Raw genomic sequence first — 17,979 nt, 5'->3', positions numbered from 1 at the left:
TTTCAGTTTTTTGGTTGTCACCTATCGAAACTCAGACACTCCTGATGGCATTTACTAAGGAGAACAGTGTTTGTGAAACCTCTGTCATCATCTGTGAGCCTTCAACATCCACATGAGCAATCCTTCCAGTAATATTCTTAGACTTACATTTTACAGTGACTTCTTCAGAAGCTTCCTCTCATAATTGTATCCTGAGCTTTGTGAGCACCTTCTTGTTCCATTATGGCAATTGTGTCACACCCTGAAGTCTTTTTTTCAGTCTGGAATTTCCTAACTCTTCAGCTCACTCAGTCTCTTAATACCACCTCTACAGCCATTCAATTTCATCAAGTTTTCTAGTCTCTTTAATTCTCCTTTTTGGACTCCTCCTGGTTTAACCTCTGCTTATTCCAAGACCAGTCATTTCAGTTGCTCTCCCAGCAGTACTCTTAATTACCTTTTCCATGTGCTGAATCCTTTTTTGAAAAACATTCACTTCATCAGCTGTGATGAAGAAGGTGCTATCTAGAAAAATCACATATTCTAGACAATTTTATGTTTTATACAATTAATGTCTCAACTTCAGCTGGAACTGTAAACCTCCTTGGGAAACATTTGTTTGTCTCTAGTTAATTTGCTTTACTGTTTCCCTAAAATCGATTCCTGATTTTTACCACTGTCCTGAACCACCTACACCTCCTCTCCTAGGATCTGCTTGCCCCCAGCATATGGCCTTGCCTTCTATAATACATAGAGAAAATAGAGACATGATCATGGATGAATGCTTTCAACTTCTCTCTTCACCCTTGGAGTCATCCTTTTGTTCCTTCTTGTTGTCTAAGAGAAATATGTATGCTTCCTTGTTTCATCTTCTCAGAACAAGGGTCAGTGATTATTCTCTCTCTACAAGCTTCAACATCTCTTTTCAACTTACACCTTCTTACATTTAAATATTTTCAAGTTAAAAATTTTTTTCTGACTTTTTTCCACCCAGTCTCATTCTCTAAGACATCACTTTCCTTACCTTTACTGTCAAACTTGTTCTCACTTCTCAACTTTCATGGATGTCTTCTCACTGTAATCTGTCTTCTGCCCTCAACAGTTTATTAGAACTATTCTTTTCTTCTTGAATTTATCACTAAACTTCAGTGAACCACTCTTTCCACATTATTTTAACCCTCAGACCATGACTTTTAGGCTACTCTGCCAACCATTTCAATAGTGATGGGCCACTGGGTTCCCACCTAAGTCTCCTTCTAATACTTCATGCTCTCTGTGGGTGAACTCACCCAGGCCCAGTTAATGACAAGATGCTAATGACTCTTTGAAAATTCCACTTGTCAAAATTTATACTAAATAAAAAGCATGTGTTCCACATGTATAGCAAAGTACATGTATACAGTTTATCCATACTCTTATATACTACCCATACTATTGGATACTATCATATTTAAATATGAACTAAAACATATTTAAAAGAATATTTAATGGCACATGAAATTTTTTTATTTATTGTAAGTCAGAAAAACAGTCACAAACATTGGGTATAATTTTTACATTAGTAAGAATTATATTATGATTTTAGTATTATATACATTTATATTATAGGGATAGAGGAATATTAGTTGAAATGTTAAACATGTTTTTTTTTTTCAGTAGTAGTGCTATAGGTAATTTCTTTTTTTTTCTTTCTCCTTTTCTATGTTTTTCAAATTTCCTGAAATTAGTATCTTCTGTAATCGGAAATTAAAGTTATTATTAACAATAACCTGCCATTAGTCCTTTTGTCTTCTTAGATAAAACTCCTAAGCATCGCACACATCTATACTGCCCACAATACCAAGCACATTTGTCATCTTGCCATGTATATCATTCCTGAGACAGTTTGTACTTCTTTTTATTATTGTTCAAATACAGATGTCTCCATTTTCATGCCAGCACTTTCCCCTGACCCACCCACCCCTATCTTCCATCCTCAATCCTTCCCCACTTTGGCTTTGTCTGTGAGTCCATTGTACATGTTCCTTGACCACCCATCCTCTTCATTCCCCCATTATCTAACTGCCCCCTCCCCTCTAATTACTGTTCCTTTGTTCTTTATTTCAATGTTTATGGTTATATTTTGCTTGCTTGATTGTTTTGTTGACTAGGTTCTACTGATAGGTGAGATCATATGGTATTTGTCTTTCACCACCTGTATTATTGCACTTAGCATAATGCTCTCTAGTTCCATCATGCTGTCACAAAGGGTAGGAGCTCCTTCTTTCGTTCTACTGCATAGTATTCCATTGTGTAAATATACCATAGTTTTTTTATCTACTAATTTATTGATGGGCACCTAAGTCACTTCCAGCACTTGGCTATTGTAAATTGTGCTGATACAAACTTAGAGGTGCATAGATTCTTTTGAGTTGCGGTTTCAGGATTCTTAGGGTATAATCTTAGCAGTGGAATTCCCAGGTCAAACATCAATTCCATTTTTAGTTTTTTGAGGAAATCCATATTGTTTTCTACATGGCAGCATTCCCTCAACAATGTGCTAGGATTCCCTTTTTTTCCACAACCTCACCAGGACTTACTGTTTGTTCATTTGTTTATGATGACCACTCTGACCAGTGTGTAGTGGCATCTCGTGGTTTTAATTTCCATCTCTCTAACTGCTAGTGATGCTAAGCATCTTTTTATAGGTCTCTGGGCCCTCTGTAGGTCCTCCTTTGAAAAGTATCTGTTTAGGTCCTTTGCCCATTTTTTGATTGGATTGTTTGTCTTCCCTGAATAGAGTCATGTGAGTTCTTTAAATATTTTGGAAATCAAACCCTTGTCTGAGATATCATTGGCAAATATATTTTCCCATATGGTTGGTTTCCTTTTCCTTTTTGCTGATGTTTTCTTTAGCTGTGCAGAAGCTTTTTATTTTGATGAAGTCCCATTTGTTTATTCTTTTCTCTATGTCCCTTGCTCTAGGGGACATATTGGTGAAAATATTGCTGTGAGGAATATCTGAGATTTTCCTGCTTATGTTGTCCTCTACAATTTCATGGGATTAGGACTTATATTTAAGTCTTTTATCCATCTTGAGTTTATTTTTGTGTATGGTGTAAGTTGGTGGTCAAGTTTCATTTTTTTGTGTGTAGCTGTCCCGATCTCCCAATACCATTTGTTGAAGAGGTTATTTTTACTCCATTTTATACTTTGGCCCCCTTTGTTGAGTATTAATTAACAATAGAGACAAGTGTTTATTTCTGGATTCTCTATTCTGTTCCATTGATTTATATATCTGTTCTTATGCCAGTACCAGACTGTTTTGATTACCATGGCCTTGTAATATAGTTTGAGGTCAGGTATGGTGATCCCTCCTAATTTGTTCTTCTTTTTAAAAATTGCTGTGTCTATTCAGGGTCACTTAGGATTCCATGTAAATTTTTGAAATGTTTGTTCTATATCTCTGAAATAGGTCATTGGTATTTTAATAGGTGTTGCACTGAATCTATAAATTGCTTTGGGTAGTACGGACATTTTGATGTTCATTCTTCCAATCTGTGAATATGATGTGCTTCCATTTATTTGTATCTTCCTTAATTTCTTTCTTCAGTGTTGTGTAGTTTTCTGATACAGGTTTTTTGCTTCCTTGGTTAGGGTTATTCCTAGGTACTTTATTTTTCTTGTTGCTATAGCATATGGAATTTCTTATTCTGATTTCTGTTTCTGATATTTCATTGTTTGTGTACAGAAATGCCTTAGATTTCTGAATATTGACAGTTTTACTTTCTCCTTTATAATTTAGATGCCTTTTATATCTTCTTGGTTTCATCGATGTGACTAGGACTTCCAAAACTGTGTTGAATACAAGTGGTGAAAGCAAATATCCTTGTCTTGTTCCCAATCTTAGTGAAAAAGCTTTTAGATTTTGTTTATTGAGTATGATGTTGGCTGTAGGTTTTTCATCTATGGCCTTTATCATGTTGAGATATGCTCCCTCTATTGCCACCTTGCTGAGTGTTTTTTTTTTATCATAAATGGGTGCCGTACCTTATCAAATGTTTTTCCACTTCTATTAATATGATCATGTGATTTTCTCTTTCCTTTAGTTTATGTGATATATTACACTTATCATAGCTATCCTTACATCCCGCAGATGAATCCCAATTGATCATGGTGTATGAGCATCTTGAGTTATTGCTGCATTTGGTTTGCCAATATTTTGTTGAAGATTTCAACATCTATATTCATCAGCAATATTGGCCCATAGTTTCTTTCTTTGTTTTATCTTTGTCTGGTTTTGGGATTAGGATGATGCTGGCCACATAAAAAGAGTTTGGGAGTCTTCCTTCTACTTAGATTTTTTGGAATAGTCCGAGAAGATAGGGGTTAGCTCTTCTTTAAATGTTTTGTAAAATTCTCCTGTGAAACCATCTGGTCCAGGGCTTTTGTGTGATGTGAGTTTTTAAATTACTACTTCAATTTCACTAGCTATTATCAGTCTGTTCAGGTTTTCTGCTTTTTCTTGATTAAGTTTGGGAATATTATATTTTTCTAGAAATTTTTATATTTCTGGGCATATAGTTGTTCATAGTAATTTCATACAGCCCTTTGTATTTCTGTGGTATGAGTTGTAATTTGCCCTCTTTCATTTCTGATTTTATTTATTTAGGTCCTCTCCCTATTTTTCTTGATGAATCTTGTTAAAAATTGTCAATTTTGTTTATCTTTTCAAAGAATGAGCTCCTAGATTTTTTGATCCTTTGAATTGTTTTTTTAGCCTCTATCTGTGTCATTTAATTCTGATCTGATTTTGATTATTTTCTTCTTTCTACTCATTTCGGGCTTTGTTTGTTGTTGTTCCTCCAGTTCTTGTAGGTGTAGGGTTAGGTTTGAAATGTTTCTATCTTTCTTAGGTAGGTATGTATTGCTATGAACTTCCCTCTGAAGACTGCCTTCACTGTGTCCCATAGGTTTGGGGCTGTTGTGTGTTCATTTTCATTTGTTTCCAGATTTTAAAAAATTTCTTCCTTTATCTAATTATTAACCCATTTATTGTTTATTAGCATGCTATTCAGTCTCCATGCGATTGAATATTTTTGAGTTTTTCCCTCGAGGTTGGTTTCTAGTCTCAAGTCCTTATGGTATGTTAAAGTGTTTGATATGATTTCAATATTCTTGAATTTGTTGAGACTTGTTTTGTGTCCTATCATGTGGTCTATGTTTGAAAATGTTCCATGTGCATTTGAAAAGAATGTGTATTTTGCTTCTTTGGGAATTCAGGTTCTCTCTCTCTCTCTCTCTCTCTCATTAATTTGATCAAATGTGTCATTCAGGCCCACAATATCCTTGTTCATATTTTGTTTGGAAGATCTGTCCATTGTTGACATTGGGGTGTTAAAATTCTCAACTATAAGTATGTTGCTGTTATATCTCTCTTGAAGTCCTTCAAGATTTTCCTTATATCTATGGATACTCCTATATTGGGTGCCTATATGTTTACAATATTTATGTCCTGATGGATTCTTGCTTTGGCTATTATAAAGTGTGGGTATTATGGCCTTTGTTTTGAAGTCTGTTTTGTCTGATGTATTATTACCCAGGCTTTTTTTTCCTGTCCATTTGCTTCAAATATTTTTTTGAACCTTTCACTTTCAGTCTGTGTAGGTCTTTTGTTCTGAGATGGGTGTCTTGTAGGCAGCATATGTGTGGGTCATGTTTTCTTATCTATTGAGCTACCCTATGTCTATTGATTGGAGCATTTAACCCATTTACATTGAGGGTTATTATTGATAGATACTTATTCATTTTTCCTCTTTGTACCATACCTACAACCAATGAGTGAAGAGTGATAAAGGTGGAAAGAGTACGTGAGTATTTTAAGAGTGGGATAGAAGGATGTGAGATGACCATTGACAAGAAAATTTGTTCTGTGTCTGTATGGGGGAGAAATTATGAGTGCAGAATGGAAACAAGTTGTAGCAAGAGAGAAAATAAAATTTGAAATGAAAATAATGAGAGGAAAGAAGAAGATAAAATGGGGTAAGAGAAGGGATTGGCAAATGTATATAAATTGAAATAAACTCTAGTATAAAATGTAGTGACTTAATATGTACAAAGTTGCTGGACAGGAAATGAATGTTAAAAAGCTATGTAGGAAAGGAGGTATCACAAGTCATGAAGAAGACTACAGTGGATTTCATCTCTGTAGCCTCTAGTATTTACCAGTGTTTCTTTCTTTCTGGATCTGCCTCTGGCGATGTCAAATGTTGACCCTATGTGACCTTAGGCAGCCAGTTCAAGACTTTCAGGGATCTACTGTCTGTGGCTCTCTCCTTCAGTTGTTAATCTACTCAGTCTGCACACAGCAACCAGGTTTATGTACTGTAGGGCAGGGCAGAATCTATCCTGGGGTCAGGGTTATTGTTTCCCCTCAGGCTGCTGCTGCTGCTCAGAGGGGAGTGATCTGCCGGAACATGATGGCTGCTGCCATATGGGGGATGATTTAGCACCAAAATCCCAGTGTCCACTCTCTCAGTTCTCTCCCTAAGTTTTCTGTCCCCAGTCTCTCCTCAGGGGTCTCCTCAGCTCACTCTGCCCCTGCCTTTGCCAGAGCTCAGGTTAAGTGGCTGCAAATGAAAATTTGTGCATTAGGCCTTTAAATGGCCCTTTGCATCTCCAGCTGTCCATCTCTGGCAGGGAGTAACACTGCCACTTTTCTCTGCTGGTTGTTATCTGTGTCTTTTTTGGGCTCTGGTGCTCAAGCTGGGAATCGTAGCTTAGGGTTTAGACTCCATTCTTATTAGGAGGATCCAACTGGTTTCTTAATTATCCCTCTAGTGCTGCTGCCTGTGGGTGCCCAGCCAGCCCTCTCAAGTCTCCACTGCACTCCTTAACAGTTGGGTTGTGCTGAAGCTGATTCTTCTGTCTGTCCAAGGTTATAAGGCTTTTCTTTCACTATTGCTCAGTTGTTTGTTCCAGATGATTTCTCCACAATTTAATTGTAATTTCAGATTGGTTCTGGAAGGAGGTTCATGTGACTTATATTCACTCCTCCACCATCTTCCTCCTAATTTGTACTTTTAAGCCTAAGTCATTGTGTGTGCAGATCCATCTTCCTAGAATACATATACTATTTCTTGTTTTTGTGAAATCCTACTTGTATCCTTTATAGCACAGTGTGTACATCATTAATTGGTCAGGCTCGAGCCTGAGTTGGTTTCTCTCTGTAATGTACTTCTATAGGACTTAGTATGATTTTCAGTTGTGGCATTAAGCACATTGCAAAATTAACATTTATTCATATGTTATTCTCCCATGTTGGATTCTTGAAGTGGTCTTTAATGCAGAGATGATGCTCACCAAGCTTAATCTATTTGATAATTAAATAAAAAGGGAATAAAAAATTCCTTTTAATCATTTATTAAACACTTAATTGCCTCCTTGGAATTTTTTTATTCTATTATTTTTAGAGAGGGAAAAGGAGGAGAGAAACATCAATGTATGAGAGAGACATCAATTGGTTGCCTACCTCACATGTCCCAAATGGGCACTGGGCCTGTAATCCAAGCATGTGCCCTGACCAGTAATTGAACATGGGACCCTTCGATCTGTGGGAAGATGCCCAATCAACTGAGCCACACTGGTCAAGGCCAACTCCCTACTTCATAAAATTTCTGCTTTTATTAGCCATCTATACCATAAGAACTCAAAGCAGTGGTTGTTTATTTACCTGTTTATTTATTCATTTATAGAGAGGGGAAGGGAGAGAGAAAGAGAGGGAGAGAACATAATATGAGAGAGAAACATGGATTGATTGCCTATCATATATGCCCTAACTAGGAACCAACCCTGCAACCCAGGCATGTGGCCCTGACCTGGAACTGAACAGGCAATCTTTCACTTTGTCGTGTGATGCCCAACCAACTGAGCCACACTGGTCAGGGCAATAATCTTCAAATTTAAAAGGATTTTGCAAAACTGTGTTCCTCTGACACATTTTTAAGTTGACATAAATTTTTCAACCTAAGTTTAAATAGTGGCAAAAGATGTAATTCTGGATTATTATATATCTGTTAAATGGATTTTTGTCAAAACCTGAGAGCTGCATTCTTAGTTTATTCAATTTATAGAAAATAAATTAATTTATGAAGTCATTTCTCATTATCAAACCAATCAACTTTCTTTACCTTACCTTTTGCAAAAGTGTGGAGTAACCTGGAGACTATTATGTTAAGTGAAATAAGCTAGTCAGTGAAAGACATACCATATGATCTCACTTATATATGGAATCTAATGAGCTAAATAAACTGACAAAAATAGAAGCAGAGACATGGATACATGGAACGAAGTGATGGCTGCCAGAGGGGAAGGGAGAGGGAGGACTGGATGAAAGAAGGTGCAGGGATTAGCCAAAGAACATACACACATGACCCATAGACACAGACAATGGTGTGGTGATGGCCAGAGGGAAGGGAAGTCGGGAGCTGGGTGGAGGTGGGCAAAGGGGGTGAGAATGGGGACATCTGGAATAGTGTGAACAGTAAAATAAATAAAGTAAAAACAAGAAAACATGTAACTTTACAGTTAAAATACAAGTAGTTAATATATATTATTGAAAATTAAGTAATCAAATAAGTAATTAAAATTTCTTATCCTTCATCTCTTTTCTGAAATCTATTGTAAGCTGGGTAAGACACAATTGGTTGCCTTCTTGGGTAAATGGGGTTTAGTCAAATCATCTGACAATGTTGTTGAATTTATGTTTAGTAATAAGCATTTAAAGAAATAATATCAGCTTTTCAGAGGAAGGTACTACCAAGATGACAGAGTAGAAGTCAGATTTAGGTTGTAATTCAACTCTGGCCTATTAGTTATGTGACCTTAGTCACTTAACCTCTCTAAATCACAGTCTACAGCTTTGAAAGAAAGGAATTATCAAATCTTACATCATATATTATTATGCTGAGGATTAAATAATAATGTTTATGTATCCAATTATAGGAAAAGATGAATATATAAATTATATTTATATAGTTAGATAGGTATCTTTAATTTAATTTGGTGGTGAGCAACAATCTAAGAAATTAAAACCATGTTTTTATTAAATGCTGTAATTTCAATTTTTCAAATGTTTTGGATCATATGCTCTGGAAATCATGGGCTACATAATTACATGCTACAATGTATGGATAATGATCCATGTGCTTTTCAAACTCATCATATATAAGATAAATAACTATTGGAAATATCTGGAAAGCCTACTTTTTAATTTCCTATGTTTTTTTACAGGGATTTGGGGAATTATTTGAGAATGCAAAACAAAACAATAAAAATAGAAACATTTCCAATAGTGATAACAGCCTCTTCTTCAGTAACTTCTCACTTTTTGGCACTCCCGTCCTGAAAGATATCAATTTCCAGATAGAAAGAGGACAGTTGTTGGCGATTGCTGGATCTACTGGAGCAGGCAAGGTAGTCTCTTTTATTCCTCACCATTAGGATCTTAATTTGGCATACATTTCTTCTTTCCCTTTTTTCATTTGTTTGTAGTGTAAAAAGGTATTTGGGAGAAATTCTAATATTGGTATTGGGAGAATGCTTACATAATGATTGCACTGATAATATCCTGTAGCCCTTATTTCTTAATATTATATCCGGTGACTCTTTCTCCCACATTTTAAATTTTGTATAGCACTCAGCATAGTGTCTTGTATATGGTGAGCATTCAATAACTTTATTGAACAAAAGAACCATTTATATTATGAGTCTATGGCATATACATTTATTCAGAACTGGTCCATGGAAATCATGGCTCAGATTTTACTCCTGTAACCACATAGGCAAAAGGTCTCCATTTTGTTGATATTAGAATTTTGGAGAATGGACTCAAATTTGCTTATGATTTATTAAGAGAACAATTACTGAGTAGGATAGTTTTTTAAAGGAAATACACAGGAATGTTAATTTATTCAGTGCTGGTCATCCTGCCTGCCCATCCCCACCCCAAACATACACACTCCATATACCTTTTTGTCGTAAGTTAGAAAATGAGAACAGCTAAGGCTTAAACCTCATCATCAGGAGAAGAGAAGACTTTATAGTGAGTGATCTTCAAGGCTATGAGCTATCACTCAGATAATGATAAAACACTTGTTCTCTTTACAAAATAAATTTAAAGCACATGAAGGAATCAAATTAGAGATGCAAATCAGAGCTGCAAATTTATTAAACATCTTTGGGAAATTGTGTGTTTTTTGTTCTAATCTACATTAAGTATCTTTCATTTAGGAAATGTCCTTAAATTATTTTAATTAAGCAATATTGATATCAGAATCTGCACCACTGGGTACTGAAGGCTGGCTTGCCACATCTCCCTCAGGGTGTGGGGATTTTCAGTTCTTCTGTTATCCTCATCACAACTGAAACAGTTCTGTGGCCTTGTTGACAATGCCCAACACTACATAGTCTCCATCATTCATCCTCACCATGCTCTGGTACTAAGCTTTAGCTTGGTTTTAAAAACTGAGAATTAGATATCTAGAATAAGCTGTTAGCTTCTGCTTTTGCTTATTTTTTAAGTAAAATACATTGTCTTCAAAGTTTAATTAATATTTTTGTATTTTATATATTTATATATTTAATGAGATTTTCATTTAACTTCATAGCTCTCAAAATACCAAAATATTCATAACCATGTATAAATATATAAATTACATATTTATTTTGTATATGTATGTATATTAATGTGCTTTTAATATAAAATGTTATAATTTAATAATATTGATATATTATATTAAATTATAAGGGCTCAATCATTTTAAAAAGTGAATTACTAGTAATAAATAAATAGATGAATCAGTGGAATAGAAGAATTAAAGCTACTAAAATTGATCCAAATGCATAAAGGAATTCATATTTGGTAAAAGTAACATCTAAAATCAGTGAGGAAATTGATTATTTAATAAATGGTGTTGGACAGCCACTTGAAGGCAAACAAAAAATTGTGCCCTAATCTCACATTGTAAGCCTGATGAATTTGAAATAGATCAAAGAATAAGTACAAAAATGATAGAATGCTTAAAGAAAACATTGGAGGATGGATAAATGAAAAGGAAAAAAAACCACATAACCATGGAGGAAGAAAGCCTTTTTATTACTGGAAGTCCAGAAGCCATAAAATAAAAAATAGATTAAACCACATTAAAAAAAAAACATGTGTATGCAGAAAACAAAAAGAAAAACGTCACACTGAGGTAAATATGTTCAATTTATATTGCACAAAGGACTGATCTCTCTTTAAATAAAGTAGAAAAATGTATAATACATTTCTAAAATACATTAGAAAAATGTATAACTATGTGAACAGATATTACACCAAAAATGAAAATTAAAGTGACCTTTAACATATGAAAAGATACTGTATTTTGTTCACCATAATAAGAGATTGTGTAAATGCATTTTGATAGAGCTACTTTGAGAATAGATTATAGGAAATCAAGGGCAGAAGCAAGGGGGTGAGTTAAAAGGCTATTGTGCTAATCCAGGCAAAGGACAGTGTTGGCCTAATCCTGGTAGTAATCGAAGTAATAGATTCAGGACATGCTTCCAAGAAAGATACAATGGATGAGAGAGATTAAACATGTTATCTGAGAAAAATGGAACACTCAAGGGTAAGTCCAAGGTTTTTGGGCTGAGTGACTGGTAGGGTGAACGTTCCATTTATTGCGAATGTTATGGGAGAAACAGGTTTTGGTTACAGATTGATTTTGGAATGTTAACTTTAAGATACCTATTTGACATCCAAACAGAGATGTTATTTGGATACATCTGGTTTCAAGGAAGTGGGGGCCAGCAGTGTAAAAGATATGGGGCTAAATGAGATTCCAAGAGAGAGAATGTTGATAAGAAGAGAAAGCAGCCGAGGTACGAGCTCAAGGGCATTCTAACTTTTAGAGGTTAGGGATGTATTTTTTTTCCAGAGGTTATATTTATAATAATAATTTTATGTTGCATCTTTGGTCTTCTACTTTTCAGTTCACTACAAGTGTACCCAAAACAGAAAGTGCTTAATAAATTTTGAACTGAATGAATTAATATATAATCTTTCAAAATCAGAATAGATACCTCTATTTAGGATGACATTTTAAAAAGTGAATTACTGGTAATAAATAAATAGATGAATCAGTGGAATAGAAGAATTAAAGCTACAAAAATTGATCCAAATGCATAAAGGAATTCATATTTGGTAAAAGTAACATCTAAAATCAGGAAGCAAGAGCATACTGAGAATGATTTGATCAAATAATTTAACTTAATAACAATGGTTTTATTTCTAGACCTCTCTTCTAATGATGCTCATGGGAGAACTGGAGCCTTCTGAGGGTAAAATTAAGCACAGTGGAAGAATTTCATTCTACTCTCAGTTTTCATGGATCATGCCTGGCACCATTAAAGAAAACATTATCTTTGGTGTTTGCTATGATGAGTATAGATATAGGAGTGTCATCAAAGCATGCCAGCTAGAAGAGGTAAGTAATTATGGGAAAATTTTCTGATTATACATATGAAACCTTCAATCTACCTAAATTATATATTGAGCTTCCTATTTGATAAGTCAGTCTACATATATTAATCATGTTTTTACAAAAATGTAAAGAAGGTATACTTTATTTTTAAATGATGAACTTACTTGGTTAGAACAAAAACTATGAAACTGTAAGAATTTTGTTCACTCATTCATGAGAAAATGTCTCCTATTGACATTTATATGGCATGTATTTTAAAACAGATATTTCTAAATTACATAAGAGGATTTTAATAATTTTAATATCATCATAGTCTAATGGAATGAGTGTTGCCCTATCAGTAGAGAATCAGAGATAAACTTGTGATTTTATTCTATTGTTTGACGTTCAACATATAGCTATATCATCTCTAGTGACTGTAATTGTCTGAAATGGTATTTAAATGAAGATGATGCTGTTGACTTTTTTCACAATATTGTGAAATGGGCTAATTATTTGGAAATACATGAAGTATTTCAAGTGAAGTCAGTATCTGGATCTTGTGCTGATACATAAATTATATAATGGAAACTTTAATAATTATTTATGTATATAATTGTAGGGAATATATCATTATGAGGTTTTCAGAGTATTTCCTGAATAGTGATCTTCATTCAGAATCACTTGTTTGATAGATGGCATTTGACAGTAATAGATTCCTTTCAGTTACTTTACATGAAAAAAAATGCAGTGGGGATAAAATAAAGCAGAATACAGTGTATGGAAAGTAGAACATGGCTAATTGTGTAATACATAGAAACTGCAATTTTTACAAAAGAGGACTACATGCTTGCATAAATGGCTCTCTCTATATATGGACTCATTCAACAGCTTTTAAAAATTCTATTCTTTTGTTTTCCGTACAACCTGAAAGTATAATGAAAATAAAAACTATCTTGAAAAAGTATTGGAAGTACTTCAAAGTACTTCACAAATACTTTGAAGAAGATATTCTTCATTCCTCAAAAGCCCTTCTTCCAGGAAGACTATTTTACAACCTGGAGGGTGGAACATTCAGTAGATTTGTCATAAAAAGTCTGAGTGTTCCTAGAGAACACAGATATTTGTGTGTGAGGTTGCTGAGATGTAGGTGTGGCAGTACCTTGCAAAATAAATTGTGAGATTTATTTATTAGTGGAAAGATGTTGGAAGGTTTCCGGTAGGTTTATATTTTGCTATGAATATAGCTTTTCCCATATAAATAATATTATTGTGGTGGTTTGATTCCCCCAAGTAAGCCTATACAATTATATTTAACCCAAATATGGCATAGTTCAAATACTAGTAATAAATCAGAGCTAACAGTCCCTTATTCATATAATGAGCACACACTCAATTCTGAATACTGTGCTAGGTCTTGGAAATGCCAAGTTGAATAAGACATGGGCCATTTTCTAAAAGGTTCATAGTACAGTGACCTGTGTTTTAATGAATAATTGTGTAGTATGTGAATTATATTTCCATAAAGCTGTTAAAATAAGAAAAAAGATGATATGAGGAAGAACTTATTATTGATTTTTTTCTGACTCCATGGTCAGCTTTAACATGATTTTTAAAGTGTATAATTCAGTGCTTTTTATTATATTCTGGGGTTGAACAATCACCACCACATTTTCAATCACTTTAAAAGAAACCCCATTAGCAATTGATTTTTATTTCTTCATACTTCCTTTACCATCCTTAAGCAACTTTCAGTCTCTAAAGTTTTTCTATTCTGGATAGTTCATGTAAATAGAATCATGTAATGTATGGTCCTTTGTGCCTAATTAAGCTTTTAAACTAGAAGAAGACAATATTTTTATTTTGAAAACATTTATCATGACTTGATAAAGATATAAATAAAACAAGGTCCATATACTTCAGAGGTTCATGGACCAGTAGGAGAAAGAAACATTTCAATAAAAAATGTAATCTAATAGAAAAAGAAAGAATGCCTCTATGGGAGGCATTTACTTCTATAGGAGTAAAAGGAGAAAGCATGGGAATCAATCTGGCTTTTTCTAATGGAAGGAATCACCTCCAGAGAAAGCCTGAGGCTAGTGACTATGAAATTCCAGTGGTGACAGGGTGAAAATTTATGGCCTTGTAAGAGTTTTTTTATTAAGAACATTAGAGATTCCAGTGGAGAGATGATTGAGTTAATGGGAAAAAGTGGGTTATTGATGAATGAATGGTCACTGTATTATTGACAAAAGAAAATGAAATAATGAATACAAGGTGCCTAACACAGCATGTGGTACAAGTTAGCCAATCAGTAACAATTAGCTCATTTCTACTACCTTTATTTGCTAGTTTAATTTTAATTTTCAATTGTGGTTTAAATTCAATATTATTTTGTATTAGTTTCAGGTGTATTTACCTTTTCACCAGGTCCCACCATCCCCTCCCCTCTGGCAATCATTAGTTTGTTCTACTATCTTTTGAGGTAGAGAATACTGTTACAGAGCATGACATAAGATAAATGTGACTGAGAGTTAGTTCTCATTAGTAAATGACTACTATGGAAACAAGCTGGAGGTTGGTGTAATTAAGAAGGAGAACCATGAAGCTAAAAAGTAATGGAAAACCATCAAAATGAATTTTGATGTTGACCAAGTAGTTATAAGAGAAAGTTGTACAAGTGGTCATCTATAAATATGGTAGTTGGTCTTCATGACCCAATCAACAAAGGTTGGAGTGTTCTGTGGAAGAAGATAGATGGCATTGATCCTGAAGCTTTAGAACATAGGCACATTGGTTCTAGGCTCCAGAAATGGTGGTGGGGTTGGGAGATGATTCCAGTGCCCATGTTCCTTTCAGACCCCGAACAGTACTGTGTGACTACCTTATGCCAAACACTGTTCACTGTGGTGGGAACAAGGTGGGTACAAAACAAAAAACTTTTTTATCCCTTTCCTCAGAGAATTTTACAGGCTAGTTAGGGGAAAACATACATAAAGAAACCACTTCAATATAATATAGCAAGTATTGGGTCAGAGGTACTCTCAGGGCAGTATGAAAGCCTAGTTGAGGGCTTTTAGCTAGCCTGGACAGTTCTGGGAAGCTTTCTGTAAAAAACGGACACCTGGAAGGATGAGTAAAGGTGGAAAAGATATTCTGATCAGAGGAAAATGTATGAGCAGAGAAATGGGACATAAGACCACTCATTCAGTACAAGGGACCACAGGACTCTTGATAGGATTGTAGTGTGATGGGCGGGGGGGCAGTCGGGGGCGGGGAGGGGCAGTGACCAGGGAGGAACGAAGGTGGAAGGCTGTGTTTTTGGAGCCTTGTCTAACAGTCTCAGAAATTTGGTCTTGAGTAGCTTTAAATAGAAGTACTGTTCAATCAGCTTTGCATTTTAGATATATCTCTTTGGTTGTAATATGAGGAGCAGAATTAAGGTGGACATGATTTAAAGCTTCATGGGATAGCAAAAAGAACATAGATTTTGAAATCTGACAGAGCTGGGTTACTAAAGAAAGTTATTTACCCTTGCTGAATGCTGAGTTTTACCCTCTGCAATATGGGAATAATATTACCTACTTTGTAGGGTTTTCTGTATGTTTCTGGCACATGGAAAGTACTAATATTAGCAGTAATGGTAGTACTATTTGCTATTCTGACTAGAAGGAGGGACACTAATAGCTACTTCAGTAATCCAGATAATGGTCATGATGAATGAGAAGAGACAAAAGGTAGGCAGAGGAATAGTGAGAATATTGGGAAAATCATCTTTATGTACTTAATATTTGTATTTGTAGGAAAGGGAATCAGGAATAAAATGAGCCTCCTGAGTATTTTCCCCAAGAAATTAGAAGAGGAGAGAAATGGGTTTAAGATTAAGGGTTCCTTACACAATAGGAATTGGAAAGAGGGACAGGTAGAAATGCTGTGAGTTTAGGAAGGTAGGACATGGAGCTGAATTACATAGAACTGAGATACCTCACCAAGGCAGAAAGATCATAGGTCTTACTAACACAGTGCCAAATGCAGAACCCCACCAAGTGGGCTTTAACAAAAAATTATTAGTAACAATGATGACCTCCATTTTTTGATGTAAAATAAAACACTTAACATTTAATTTCTAACACTCTGTCTTGATGACTTTTGCAAGATCTTTTAGTCATCTTATGATAGGCAAAAACATTCAGGATTTCCTAAAATTCCTTGTACTTTATAATGTGTATTTTTTAAAGATTTTATTTATTTATCTTTAGAGGGAAAGGGAAGGAGAGAGGGAGAGAAACATCAATGTATGGTTGTGTCTTGTGAGTCCCCTGCTGGGAACTGGCCTGCAACCCAGGCATGTTCCCTGACTGGGAATCGAACGGAGATCGTGTGGTTTGCAGGCCCGCGCTCAATCCACTGAGCTACGCCAGCCAGGGCAAATTCCTTGTACTTTAAACTGGCAAATGTAGCGAGTACAGAATATATTAATATATTCTGTTTGCTACTCTTTCCTGAACCTTTCCTATATGTTGTTTTCTATCAAACTACATGGTAAATTTCTTGAGAACAGCAATTCTAAAAAATTTATATTGGTATACTTCACCTAGCACATTGACATGCAGAAGGTTAAATTCTTACTTAACGACTGTTTCAGAAATATTTTGAAGTAGGCATGTCAGTTGCAAGAATTTCATGAAAAAAGTATTCTTCTCTGAGGCTCACAGTCTAAGAGTTTGAGGAGACATTACATGACAGCATATTTTTGCTGGGAGTGATCAAAGTAATCAAAAGTACCAATTATGTTCACAGTAAAAATGAAGTTTCCCCTATTCTCAGTGACTTTAGAGTTGCCAATTTTGGTGTTTTTGTTGCTGTTATTGTTAAACAGGTGTTCACACCTTTGAAAAAGCCCAGTGAGAACTTTCCGAAATGAAAGTTTTATTTTATTTTTAAAAATATTTTATTTATTTATCTTTAGAGGGGAAGGGAAGTAAAGAGGGAGAGAAATATCAATGTATGGTTGCCTCTCGTGCATCCCCTGATGGGAACTGGCCTGCAACCCAGGCATGTGCCCCGACTGGGAATCTAACCACAATCCTTTGGTTCACAGGACTGTGCTCAATCCACTGAGCTATGCCAGCCAGGGCAAAATTTTTTTTTTAAGTAAGGAGTAGCTTTGAACATAGGAACATGAAATACCTACAGCTATTGCCAGCAGAAGAATCCCTTACTTTCTTTCTCTATGTGGCCCCTGTCACTAAATACAAACATTCATGACTCACTATGTTTTCATTCTGACTGCCAAAGTTGATCTGTTTTTTTAATGTATTACATCTAGACTTGGAACTGGAGATGAGAATGGAATATTTTCTTCCTCATTTTTGTGTTTTTGTTCAGCTCTAATATCTACAAAGCACTTGTGTATGCAGTGATGCTTGGTGTCACAGGAGCAGGCTGGTAGGTGTGAATTTACTTGGAGAGAAGAAAGCACACACAACATAGTTCACATAGTTTTCTGATTTCA

The 17,979-nt window shown here is 35.0% G+C and overlaps 1 protein-coding gene across 1 annotated transcript in view; it reads left to right on the top strand.

Moving 5' to 3' along the window:
- The window catches only part of CFTR (CF transmembrane conductance regulator), a 214,666-nt gene that overhangs the window by 72,556 nt on the left and 124,131 nt on the right, over positions 1-17,979 (top strand). The window contains exons 10-11 of the mRNA XM_037064209.1: positions 9,250-9,432; positions 12,297-12,488. Coding sequence (XP_036920104.1) covers positions 9,250-9,432; positions 12,297-12,488 — 375 coding nt within the window. The remainder of the gene's footprint in view (positions 1-9,249; positions 9,433-12,296; positions 12,489-17,979) is intronic.

Source organism: Sturnira hondurensis, unplaced genomic scaffold (assembly GCF_014824575.4).
Source record: "Sturnira hondurensis isolate 20B ecotype Veracruz unplaced genomic scaffold, ASM1482457v3 Scaffold0014953, whole genome shotgun sequence".
Taxonomy (NCBI): Eukaryota; Metazoa; Chordata; class Mammalia; order Chiroptera; family Phyllostomidae; genus Sturnira; species Sturnira hondurensis.
Note: the sequence above shows the minus strand (reverse complement) of the source record. Positions and strands in the feature narration are given on the sequence as shown.